Here is a 13214-nt window from a genome sequence, read left to right on the forward strand (position 1 = left end):
GGGAGGGGGAGCGGAGGTGAGGAGCTGAGGGGTTCGCCCCTCGGTGCAGGGCGAGGCGCTGAGGGGAGCGGTCCCGGGGAGGAGTGGAGGTGGGGATCTGAGGGGATCGTCCCTTGGTGCGGGGCGACGCTCTGAGGGAGACAGCCCGGCGGGCAGCGGAGGTGGGGAGCTGAGGGGATCGCCCCTCGCTGCGGGGCGCGCACCGGCGGGAGCCGCCCTTGGGGGCGGGGTGTCGGGGGGCACCGCCCGAGCGCGTGGGGCGGCACCGAGGGGCGCCGGGGGGGGGCGGGCCCGGCAGGGGAGGGGCGCGGCGGGGGGCGGGGCCCCGCGGGGCTGGGAGGGGGGGGAGGGTGTATTGTTCCTCGCGCGGTGCATGCCGGGCCCGCCTCAGCCCCCAACATGGCGTCGCGCTGTCACCTGTGTGTGTGAGGAGGGAGCGGGACGTGGTGGCTGCGGGCGGGCACGGCGGCTCCCGCAGGTCCCCGCTCCCCTGGCGCCGCGGTGGCAACGCGCCGCTCCTCGCTGCTCCCCACCGCGCTCCGGCTGTCGGGCACTCAGGCCGCTGGGGACCCCCCTGCCCCCGCCCTGCCCCCGCCATGGGGGGGTAACGGGACCCGCCTCGCCTCAGCCCTGCGGAGCCCCCCCGCCCTCCGCGCCATGGGGTCCCCGGCGGGCGCCTCGGCGGCGGCGGCCACCGACTCGGCCCAGTGGCTGTCGGTGAAGGAGGAGACCATCTTCCTGCACGACGGGCTGATCCGGGTCACCGACCTGGCCGAGCTGCCCAGCGAGATCATCGGGGTGGCCGAGCCCGGCGACACCGAGCTGGAGGTGAGCTGGGCCCGCGGCCCCCCGGGCTGAGGGGAGGGACGGGGGTAGGGGCGAGGGGCTGGTGAGGGGGGTGCCCTCGGGGGAGGAGGGACAGTGGCAGTGGGGGCCTGAGGCGAGGAGGATGGTGGTATGGTAGGGGGGGGCGCAGGGAGAATGACTAGAGGAGGATGGGAGGGCCGGGATGCAGAATGGTGGATGCGGATGCAGGGTGAAAGATCTGGGGGTATGGAACCAACTGCTATTGAGGCAGTCTACTTATTTTAAGTTAATATAATTTAATTCAAATAATGATGAAAGTGGAGCCGGGCAGGGGGATGGTGAGGCGCTAGTGAAGATGGAGGATGAAGTGTTGATGCTACCTCCTTGTTTTGAATCAGTAGGGTTAGGAAATCCGAGCTGTGCTTGTGTACTTCAAGGTGGCCTTTGGTTCATTTATTTTTATTTATGGTTTTGTATATTTTTGCTGTTACTTCTAGAGGGTTTGCAATTAATCAGCCTTACAATAAGATGCTTAGGGTACTGGGGTGTCCGGGTGTTGTATTTAGGCTGTTGACAGTGATCGTTATTAAAGAGCCAGGGGGGCAGATGAGCTTTTCATTCCAGCTTTTTACCTTTTCAAAACTGCTGGTGGTTTTGACTGCAGGCAGATGGTACAGCTGTTTTATGAGGAGACAGTGAAGGACTGAATGTCACGGGTTGTAGGTTGCATCTATTTTGTAGGCTGCTTTTTTTTTTTTTCCTTTTTTTTTTTTTTTTTTTTCCCCTTTCCTATGTGCCTCCCTTCTCTTCTTTCACCCCGCCCTCTTCTCCAGCAATGTGGCTTGCAATGACACAGGGTCTTTGTCAGAGGAGCTGAGTGGGGATGGTTCAGCAGGAGCTTTATCTCTGTGCTATGTTAGGTCACAGGCATTTAGGCCGCAAAACCCTTTAGTGAGGCTTTGGCTGCTGACTGGAGTGTTGCTAAGAAGAACCCATCAGCCAGGCTTGCAGTTCTGACAACATCATTGCTCGCCTTGTGATGTGAAGTCTTTATGGTGTTTATGAAAACTTCCTACAGCTTTATCTAGGGAAAGATTTTTTATTTTCTTTTTGCTGAACATGCATTTTCTTTTTTATATGATATGGCACTGGGGATTGGGATGGGAATATTATCTGCTCCCATGAAATGGATGTTGGCAAATATCACATGAACAGGAAAAGAGAGACTTTTTAAGGTGGATGACTTATCTCTATGTGTATAAACATGGAATGATTCTCCCTTGTGATCAGAGTCCACCCTGGCATTCAATGCAGCTGGTATTCAAGAAAATATTTCGATTCCATTACATAGTTCTAGAAGCAGCATTGAGTCTAATAACTGTATTAGAAAAATACATGCTCCCACAGCATTATTCGTGTTATATCATAATAATGGAGGATATCCTTTTAAAAAAAAAACAAAAAAAAAAAAACAAACCCAAGCCAAACCTTATTTTTAAGATCTTGCAAGCTAGACCAGAAGTACGTTCCAGCATGAAACTTGACACATAGCTTCACTTGACAAACATTTTGTATCTCTGGAGAATTTTTTGTTAGTGTTAGGAAAGCCTATGAAACTATAATTGTTTGGCAGAGAGAGGGATGGAATTAGTGTTGCTGTGTCTTGTCCTTTATGACACTTTTATAATGACTATTTCAGCAATCCAGTACTGCTAATTCACATAATTTTTCCTGTTCCAGAGGTTTCTTTTTTCTGTTCTGCATGTTTGCACTGTGAACCACTAAAATAAATTAATAAATAAGACTTTTTGCTAAGGTGCTTATTTTGATTTATAGTCTTAACTTGCAGAATATTGCAACATTTTATTTCTTTCCACTGGAAGAATTGATGATCAAGCGACTTATTTTTCAGATCTTCACAAAATGTGTTACATTTTTTGGTATTGAGGGGGGACGGTTTAAAAAAAAAGTGAAATTACAAGTGGTGTGAATATAAATTACTTAGCTCACAACTTTTTTCTGTCTCTTTTTAAATAAAGGGCTACCTTGGTAAACTGGAACGGCTTTGAGGAGCCATTTTGTAGAAATAGATGCGTGCATCTTAATGAAGTGTGGCCATCCAATCGACTAATACACTGAATAGCTCATTTGCACTGTTTCTACTCCTACTTGCAATGTAATAAATATATTTGAAAATGGTTCAAATAGAAGTCTCTTGGCATGTGTTATTAGACAAGGGTAGGAGATGCTACAGCTGCTTCTTTGATTAGTAAACTTCTTTAATACACTTCTTGTGCTTCATCAGTGGTGGTCAGAACCCTGACTGAATTTCTGGTATGACATACTTCATTAAAAAATGAAGTATACTTAAACTGATATTTTTTTAGCGGGGAAGTATTATTCTGGTTTGTTTTGCTTAAATATCCCTTTAAAGAGCTTATTGGTGAATAATGTCAGTGTATTTGGATGTTTTTGTCCTGTTCAAAAGTTTTGTCTACTTATAAAAAGAAAAGCAGTGGAAAAAATGTTAGAATACTGGTATTATGCCAAGAAAGACTTACGGAGATTTATTATTTTGTTGTTTTGACTCCCATACAACTTTTACTTTATTGTTTTAATATATACACACACATATATAAATATATATAATTTGGGTTTTTTTTCCTTAATTGTAGGTTACAAAAGTGTTAACATTCTCTTTTATGTGATGGTAACTTATTCTACGAGTACCTTTGGGTTTAAAGAGGGGGGGCTGTGTTGTTTTATTTTTATTTTTTGTGTGATGTAAATGATGTATACCAACTTCTTAGACTGTCAATCAGTGTATTTACAAAGAATAAAGAAGATAAAAAGAAAGGAGGCACTTTTGGTTTTTTATTTGATAGAATTTTGTAATGATATGCATATGAAAGCTGCCCCTGCTATGGGTTTCTCAATAAAATCTTCCAGTCAAAAGAGACCTAGATTAGTTAGCAACTATGCAAGCCTTTGCACTCTTATTTTAAAGCCTTTCATACAGAGAAATAACTTTCAAAGTGCAAAGTCTTCTGCTTCTTGGAGACAACCTTATGTGACTAACAACTGAAGATGTTGCCATGACATTTTGTCCGGACTCTGCCCTGGATGTCAATGCCTGCACAGGAGGGACCCCTTAATGGAAGATGAGCTGCTCTTTAATGTGCCACAGTGGAAACTGCGGCACTTCCAGAATCCTCTCTATCAAAAGTCTTTCCCAGAGACAGTAATCCCTGGGAGTGAGGCAAGAGATAGATCTGAAGGTGGAGGTCCCTTAAACTGTGTAGTTTTAATCTCCCAGTATACCAGAGTTGACATGCTGAGATTTACAAGAGTGCCAGCAATATAAATTAATGTGTTAACCCTTGTTAACGTAGTAAGAAGGGCAGGAATGAACAGTGGTTGTTCACATAGACTTCAACATAGCCACCGATGGCAAAGAAGCATTTGCTTGCTTCTAGGCAGTTTGGTTGATGTACGTTCCTGTTGCAATCCTTCCATTTGAGGAGGCCTTCTTTCTGATCTTCAAATTTCCATCTGGTATTTTCATTAGTTTTAAATTTGCAGCATCGGCAATTTTTCAGCTAACTAGTGATAGGCTCAGTTATTTTTTTTTTTCCACAAGGCAATAAGTGGGAAGAAAGACAAATCTTCGATACGTAGTCACAGTATAAAGTAGAGCAACCTTATGTGTCACTGTGCTTAACTCATAAGCACTCTATGTTTTACATAACAGTCTAACAGAGATGATAGTCACTTGGATAGCTGTTCTTGCTACTCTCCTGTATAGCCTGGAAAAGTTCTAAGTACTGATTTTTTTTTTTTTTTTTTCTTTAATCCATTTTTAACAAGAAGCTAAAAGCGTAGCTCCTACCTCAATAGCTGTCTGAATCATGTATGTATCTGTCCTCATGTTTTGACTCTTGTCAGGCTCTTTTACTGTAGGACAGAGTAAGAGATACCACTGTTTCCTCTTCTCCCAGTATGGTCTGGGCTAGCCCTCTAGGAAGAATTTAAACAACTGAAGTCCGGTGCTGTTTTAACAGGATGTGCTGATCCCTTGACTAACTTGTGTTTTCTGTCAAAATGATTTAGACTTGAAGGTATCTGCTAAACTTGAAGCTTTCACCCACTTTCCTCACAGACTAGCAGAAATGTTTTGTTACTTTTCCCTGGTTGCTGAAGGAGAGAGTAGCTCTTTGTAATTATCTAGGTCAGCGCTTCCCAAATCTTTCTGGTTGTGACCTTACTTCCATCTACAAGCTTCACCTCTGTCAAGATAAAAATCCCTAATGCCAGCATAAACAATTGACTTTTTACTAAGTGGATGACCCTTCTTGGTGTTACGACCTCTAGCTTGGGGACTGCTGACCCAGGCATGTGTGTCAGGCTTGTAACATTCCTAGTCCTGCCTTTGGCATCCCTTTTCATTTCAAATACACTCCAGTGCTGGTCTTGGAGAGTGTTTATAGCTTTCAGACTAACACCAGGTGAAGGTAGTTCTTGAAGTTAGTTCTGTGTAGGAAGATAACTGTACAAATGTGAGCCTTGGCTGTTACTTTTGCACAGGAGTTGATGGCGTTGTTTCAGGCATCACTGTAAGTCTCTCACTTGCCTTCTGAGAGGTCTCTGAAATCTTGTTCTCTTTCCTTTTGAGATCACTTTCATTAGATAATCTGCGTAAACCACCAATATTAATGTGATTTAATCTCCAGCAGAGTTGTTGCTGTTATCATCAGTAGTCATAAAATGACCTGTTGAATTTATTAAACTTCTATAATAAGGACTACCGTGCTTCTTGGCTTTTTATTTTTAAAGTCGTATTTTAGTTATCCTAGTAGAGAAATAGTAGAAAACTTCTGAAGGATGATTTTATAAACGTTTCCCAAATGTAGTTCTTATTACCAGTTGCAGCTGATTAGTTCAGTGATCTGCACTCTCAGATGTTTAAATGACAAAGATTGTTCTTCACCTTTCACAGACATTTTCATCCGCTACTTAAATAAGAGCCAGAGAAATATTTTAAAAAACTCATGAACAAAGAAATAGCACTTGCTTTTATAGCATTCTTTTGGTATGTGTTTACAGCTTGCCTGTGCTCTAATTCATCTCAGGTATCAAGGTTATTTGGTAAATTTGTACAGTTACAAAAAAAAAATTTAGTACAATACTGTGTATGCAGTAAAAGATACAGGTTTCTTAGTATTTCTGAGCAAGTAATTAGGTTTCTAATGCTTTCACAAGGGAGAATAGTTCGTGCTTTTAGCTGAGTTGTTAAAAAGCTGTGCTGTTACATACAAGATTATGAATCAGTAGAGGCTTTGAACAAGGTGATACGGTTAAAATTTCCTGGAGCAGAAAAAAATCAGAACAGTCTTGAAACTTGTAGTTTTCAACTGCCACAATAAAAGCATAATGTAAAGTATGCAGCAGCTCCTAAGAACCTATAAAATTTCAATATCTAAAACATTGGGATGAAAATGTTTGCACATGTTTGTTTTACAAACACATGGGCGTATCAAACAAAAAGCCTTATAGAGCGTTTAGAAAAATGTTGTAAAAGAAATCAAGGCAGTGTTTGCACTAAGACAGCTTCCTACTGTGTGTCTTCAGAAATTGCCATAAGCAGAAATGCTATTACCCAGCAGAGCAACAGAAAGTGGAGGACCAGGAGTATGTATACAATGTTGTTTATGGGAACAGTTTAAATTTTGATGTGTATTTCAATTTTCAGGATACCTTAAAGCTGTCAACTCTGGTATTTCTCTTATAGAATAATCTATAAATATTGTAATGCAGTCTTTTTTACATAATTTTATTTGTATTTCTAGAGATGAACCAAGTAAACAAGTGGTGTTCCCTGTATGTTAACTCTGTGGTACAAGAGGAATGACCTTATAGCTCTACTGTGGTGTTGAAAGTAACGTAGTTACATTTTTTTCATGCTGCTGGTAAAGATATCTGATGATTTTGAGGTTGTTTCTGGTTTTCTGTATAGTTTGTTCCTCCTGTGAGGTGGCAATAATACTTATTTAATACTCAGGGGGGTATTACGCATCTAATTGATATTGGTAAATGTACCACCATCTTCAAGAAGTTGTTCTCTTTATGCGTGAAGTTTAGCCAATTTAATTATGTAGAGAAAGAATTAAATGCTATTTTGGAGATTTAAAAGCTTTCACTTGCAATATGTAACTTTAGGAAAAAATACACCTTTGAACAGCTTCCTTGCTCATCAGTTCCCTGTGTAGAAGAATTGAATCTGATCAATGAAACCAGCGTGTTCAGCCTCAGTGTTGTGTAACCTAGAACACTGGGAGGGCTATTGCAAAAAGTCCTTGTTCACGTCTGTCATTGGCCATGCATTTTCTTCTTTCTTTTCCATTCTACTTCTTTCTGTTCTACCTCTTGTTCCATACGGGGGAACTGGTCTAAACCAAAACCAAAAATCTAGCTTAAAAAAAACTAAACAAAAAGCATTAAACAAAACTCATCCCCCCCACACACACACAAAAAAAAACCCCGACCCCAAAAACCAGGCCCTGCTGCCTGAAGAGGACAAGGGGGCAGAAATCTTAGCCAGAGGAGAAAGCTGCCTTTTAGTGGCAGCTCAATTCTAAATTTACTTAATGTGGTCGTAAAACCTCAGGCTACAACTCTTCATGTAGATTAGTGTGTCTTAATTGCAGTACGTCCGGTATTTACTATCAGTGGAAAAACACTTTACCCTAATAATAGTGAATGCCAGTGACTGCAGCAGGAAAGATGACATCCTCCCCATAGTTGATGATCTAAAATTAGGTACCTTTCTTGCCTCTCGATGTTGAAAAAGATGTCAGTGACCAATTAGAGCGATTGAACTTCAGATCAACCATTTTCAAATTATAATATTTATTAAAATTTCTTTAAAATATTAAACAAGGAAATAACATTTAAGGAAAAGATACTGCAAAATTAAAATAGTGACAAACTTTTTAATAACAGTTTTTATTTAAATGTAACTTCAGACTGTTAAGTATGAGACTTTAAAAATCAAAACTTTTCAAAGGTAGTTTTTGCTAAGTAGAAGTAGACAAAGTTGGAAAATAGATAATGATCACAGTCACCGTGTATGAGCTGTAATTTCAGTGTGACTGAAGAATAGGTTTCTCATTTGCAAAAAAAGTGTCAATGTGATGTTTACCCTACTTACAAAATCAGATTTAGAAAGAGATCTTCTTAAAAAGCAATGTTGTTTTATTTCTTCCCCTAATTCTAGTGTCTTGGTTACATTATAATTTACAATAGAATTACTTGGTTATATTAGAATTACACTTTTTGCACTGACACTGCATTTTTTTGTTGTTGTTCATTAGAAGTTATTCTTTAAAACCTTACATTTCTATTATAAAGGAGCAGGTTTTGTTAATATTATTGATTATTCCCAAGAAAAATGTTAATATGTCTTATCTAAAAGCAGAAAATGGACTATTTTAAGACTAACAGTGTACATAAAGTAGACAGACTTTAAATTTTCTCTCAATTCTCTTTACATTTGTCTTTATAAAATGACTGTTAACTGCTACTGAGCATCTTTTTCATGTTCTTGTTTTCACAGTATATTAATCAGCATTATTTTTGTAGCTTGTCTAGTTATCTTTTGCTAATTCTGAATATAAACTGTACGTTCCGATTGTGTTTAGTATTCTTCCTTTAAGCATATGTTTGTTAGTGTTTTTAGCTTGATTGTGTTACTGTCAAGCTGCCATTTCTGTTAGAGGTTGTCTTTTGAGATGTCGGGAGATACTTTGGTTTTATGGCAAAGCAATGAGATTGTTCCATCCTTTTCATCCTCTTAGATTCTGTTTGAGCCTTGGCAGTCAGAAATGATCGGTGCTGCGAAGTCATTGATTATTTACTGGTTCAGGTGGCTGCTTGTGATGTGCTCACTTTTGGTTGTCTGCTTCCAAGATCTCCCCAAGTGGTGTTTAGGTAAATACCGAGGCAAGGTGCCCAAATACCACTTAAAAGGATGCTGGAAATCAGTCCTAAATCAGAGCTCAAACTCAAGTGTAAATACTGAGACATCAAGGAGGCAGGGGGAAAGGGATTCTTACGCTTGCTGAAATGAGGGATAGTTTTGGTCAATGAAGTATTGGAGAGGACAGCTTGAGTAACGGACATGTGCATCTGCAGGGAAATGAATCTGTGTGTATTTTAACAAAGAGAATGGTTAGATCTCCTGGATAGGAAGAGAATAAACTAATTTGGGGGAGGATTAAATTATGCTGGGGGATTTAAAAAGGGAGATTTGGCAGACTACACCAGCTTTTATAGCCTGAAGAAACCCTCTCTTGTGGACGCAGCCTCGGGCGAGAGGTGTTCGGAATGGCAGGCTCTGACAGCCATGTGCCAGGGAGGTCTGCAGTAAATCAGTTGGATAAAGGATGGGAAAGACCTTTCTGATTCAGTCTCAGTACGAGTCATTTTAGCATAGATTTTCTATTTCCTTTCTTCACCTGTCTTTTATAAACACTGGTAGTTGTATTGCCTACTTCAGAATTTGTGAATAAATGTAGTGGGGTTTTTTCTTGCATTTTATTTTAATCTGCTTTGATTTCAGATAGCTTCAAGATAACAAGCTTTGCCTGAAGATATGAGAAAACTGTAGTCAGTGTGCTGAGGAAACCTTGGCAAGGGCTGTGATTCCTTTGTGAAGTCTTTCGGCTCTCCAAAGGGAAGCAATATATATATAACATGGACCAAGTGAAGCTGTCATTAGTGTTGGGTTAGAAGCAGGTGTGTTTTGCTAACCAGTGAGAACCAGTGCGGCAAGACCTTAAGAGCGTGTCTGAACCCTGAAAGCTCCCAAGTTGGTTGTCACAGCCAGTCACAGTGAAAATTTGGTCTTGAAGCTCCTTTTTGGAGATAGCTCTGAGTATTTGCCTCTAGTCAGTAAAATGTCTTTTGAGGAAAACAGCCTAACAAAATTTTCTGAAGACTCCTGTAGATGACCTTATACTTTTCTCGAAATATCCTGTTATTTTTCTGGAAGTGCAAATGCCTACTCAGACCTTCAGATGAAGTTGATTTAGTTTAGTTCAAGAAAGTCAAAAGCAAAGCAGTTTAGAAAGTTATAGATTGCATCTATAATAGAAAACAATTAAACGTCTTTTGGAGATAATAGAACACAAATTAATATGAGGTAGTTATTTTAAATGTATAATATATGGTTTAGGGATTAATATTCTTAATCTCTTTGAAGAAATTGATTAAAAGAGATTCTTGAGTTTTAGGGAGCTCAATACTAACATCTATTTAAGGGTAATTATTATGTGAATTACTTTAAAGCAAACTTTTCATGACACTAATGATAAGTGTTCTACTGAAAGCTGTTTCATTGACTTTAGTAATGGTGTTTGTAGAAATGGCAGATGTGATTTGTCCTGAAGCATTTTATCAAGCTGTTCCAAATTCTACAATTAGACATAAACGTCTATTTCATATTCTGTATGACTGCTGCCTACAATTAAAAATAGAAAAAACCTACAACCCTGTATGAAATTACCCATTGCATCTCTTAATCTCTCACATTCCCCTCCTTCCTCCTTTTTTTTTTAATTGAGGGAAGGACAGCTTTGCAGAATAACGATGGGCCAAAGAGAGTGTGCTTGTGGGTGGGTGAGATGAGGCAGCGTGACGTGCAGGCAGAAGCCCTTTGGACACTGGATCCAAAGTATCAGAAAATGTCTGGCTCATTGATTTCCTTGGTTGCCGTAGCTTAAGTGACTTCGCTGATCTCAACTGTAGTTGTATGCTGTAGGGAGAAAAGTTGTCTCTAAATTACTTAATTCTGAGTTCTTTCAAGTACTGGGCTGGTACTAACCCATAAATGTTTCTTTCTGTCATGGTCTACTTGTTTTCCGTTGTTCCAGCTTTGTCTCCAATTTTACTTAGAAGTGCCAAAAAGGCCTCTTTCTTCTGTCTGAAATGGTGATGAGACTTTAAGGTTTTTAAATTGTGGCAGCAACTGGAAATATTTTGAGAAAGGTGTAGCAAAGTGCAATATGGTAAAATCGAGGAGGGAAAAACAGGGGAGGGAGAGCATATAACAAAACTCTTGGTTCATTTTAGAGAACTGGTTTGTTTATTTGAGAAGCTCTAAACTAGAATATATACAATCTTCATACAAAATATTGTTGACGTATTAATTTCCATAGAAGGGCTCTAAACTCAGCCCCTGGGACCTTCCACCCCCTCAGTCCTTTTGAAGTTCTCAGCAAAATTGTCTCGATTACAAAAAAAAAAAAAAAATGCTCCAGGGGAGGCGAGTCTTTATTTTCAAAGACACTATTTCATATGTATTTTTCCTTGCAATCTATATTATTGTTGTTTTAGCATCACGATTGAAAGCTTAAAATTCTGTCAGCAACCCCCAAGCCCAGGCTTCAGTGACAATGCTGACACAACGATAACAGACTCCATTCTACTCGCGTGCTCTTTGGCCTCCAATGTAACTTTATCCATGCCTAGAAATTAAAAAAAGTAATCCCATGATGCGTTGTAGAGGACAGGTGATCTAGAAATCATACTACAGGCATATGTTACCTTTTTTTTTTTTCCCCTTAAGAAAAGGAAAACCTATATAAATACCAACTTTTTCCCTCCTTTCAGATATTATCATTTGAGACCAAGAATCCGACGGAGCTGGCTGAGCGCTTACGATCTGTGTGTGGAAACCAGAGCAATGCTTACGCTCGGCTGCTGGAGTACCGACTCAACGCTCTGCGTGGACTCTGGAACGCCCAGCGCCAGCTTGCCTTGGAGGAGCAGCACGACCGGGAGAGCTCGGGCGATGAAGAAGCACTGGCCTTGCTCAAGCGTCAAGGCTTGTTACAGCAGCCTGAGCAGGCACCGTTTACTTCACGGATGGGGCTTCTGTTGGTCTTTCCCCTCATTCAGTCTCAAAGTAGAACAGACCCTTCTCTCTGTAACATAACCGCTGAGGTGCTATTGAATTGCCTTCGAGACTGCCAGCCTTTGAGTTTGACTAAGGAACCAGCTGACTGTCTCAATGGGATAGAGTCTTTGCTGTGCTCCTGGCTGGAAGACACTTCTGCTTCAGGCCAACAGATTCCGTATAAGCAAAAAGAAAATGCTGCTGCCGCCCTAGTTGCCTTGGCTTGTGCAAGGTAAGGAAACTGTACTAAAATGACATGTTGTGGTTGATACTGGTAGTAAGTGTTTATATTTAAACATAAGAATCAAAAATTATGTGACCCTGTTGTTGTTACTAATTTTTGGTTTACTGTAGTCTTTTTCTTTCTAATATTTAAATATTAGTGTGGAAAGGGCGGAACTGATCAGCTAAGCATTTATTTTTTGCGTGTGTTTAGCGTATGTAAAAGCAGAAGCATCTGGGTTAGAAATGCCTCTTGTGCAATGTTGCTGCTTCTGCTGCTGTGGTCTCTTCTAGTAATGGTTCCAAATGTTTTTACCATGGAGGAAAGTTGTCTCACTTTTCCCTTCGTACTGCCCCTTTAGTCCTGTAGCTTATGCATCTTCATTTGGCTGTAGAAGGCATTACTGCCAAGTTCCAGGGCATTTCATTTCAGATTTCAGTGTTGACTGTGAAACACGTGGAGGCGTTTTTTTTCACTTCATTGCTGGTGAAGAGTTCAACCACTGTAGGATGAACTATCCTATGCCCTGCATTGGTTTAGCACAGCATCAGGTGCCTGAGGATGAAATGGCCATTATAGCTTTTAATAAAAACTTACTTTTTATGGGATGGGGCTTGAGGAGAGTGGGGGGAGCATACAAAACTTAGCTTCTGCAAAGCCCTGTGAATGTGGATCTAAAGTCACTGGTTGCCTTTTGAAAATCTTGGCTTTAATGTTTCTCAGATTGCCGTCTTGTCTGTCAAGTTTAACTGTGATATAAGATGTTGAAGTTCTCAGAAGATGTCATGATTTGGTTTAGAAAAAGGTTTATTGAAATGAAAAACACTTAATTTCTAGTGTACTTGTTCTAATGAAGTCAATGAGAAATCTACTGTATGTGGCAAACTCTTCTGCACTGCCAACTGCCTTATCTAAAAGGCAATGTACTTGAACATAACTCAGACAAATTGGATTTGATAAACATGATCTCATTTATTTTTCCCCAGATGTCAATTTTCAGGAAGTATGGGATGTTCTTTTGCAGCTGAATTTGTAAAAGAGCTAAATTTCAAATACAGCTTTTGAAATGAAGGTTGATCGTATATTTTCTTTGCAAATCTGTCTTGCATTGCTTACTGAGTTGTGATATCCTGACATGCTTTCTTCACCTATGAAAGCCTTGCATTTTTCCTTTAAATGTGTAAGTCATATGTTGTGTACCATTATGAAGAAAAAGCTTTCAAAATTAGA

At 40.5% G+C, this 13214-nt stretch overlaps 1 protein-coding gene across 2 annotated transcripts in view; it reads left to right on the forward strand.

The window, feature by feature from the left end:
- Positions 1–657: 657 nt before the first annotated feature.
- Positions 658–13214, forward strand: part of HECTD4 (HECT domain E3 ubiquitin protein ligase 4) — a 73188-nt gene continuing 60631 nt past the window's right edge. For both annotated transcript variants that reach the window (XM_074159899.1, XM_074159900.1), the window contains exons 1-2: positions 658–828; positions 11476–11993. In XM_074159899.1, coding sequence (XP_074016000.1) covers positions 658–828; positions 11476–11993 — 689 coding nt within the window. The remainder of the gene's footprint in view (positions 829–11475; positions 11994–13214) is intronic.

Source organism: Numenius arquata, chromosome 16, assembly GCF_964106895.1.
Source record: "Numenius arquata chromosome 16, bNumArq3.hap1.1, whole genome shotgun sequence".
NCBI classification, from domain to species: domain Eukaryota; kingdom Metazoa; phylum Chordata; class Aves; order Charadriiformes; family Scolopacidae; genus Numenius; species Numenius arquata.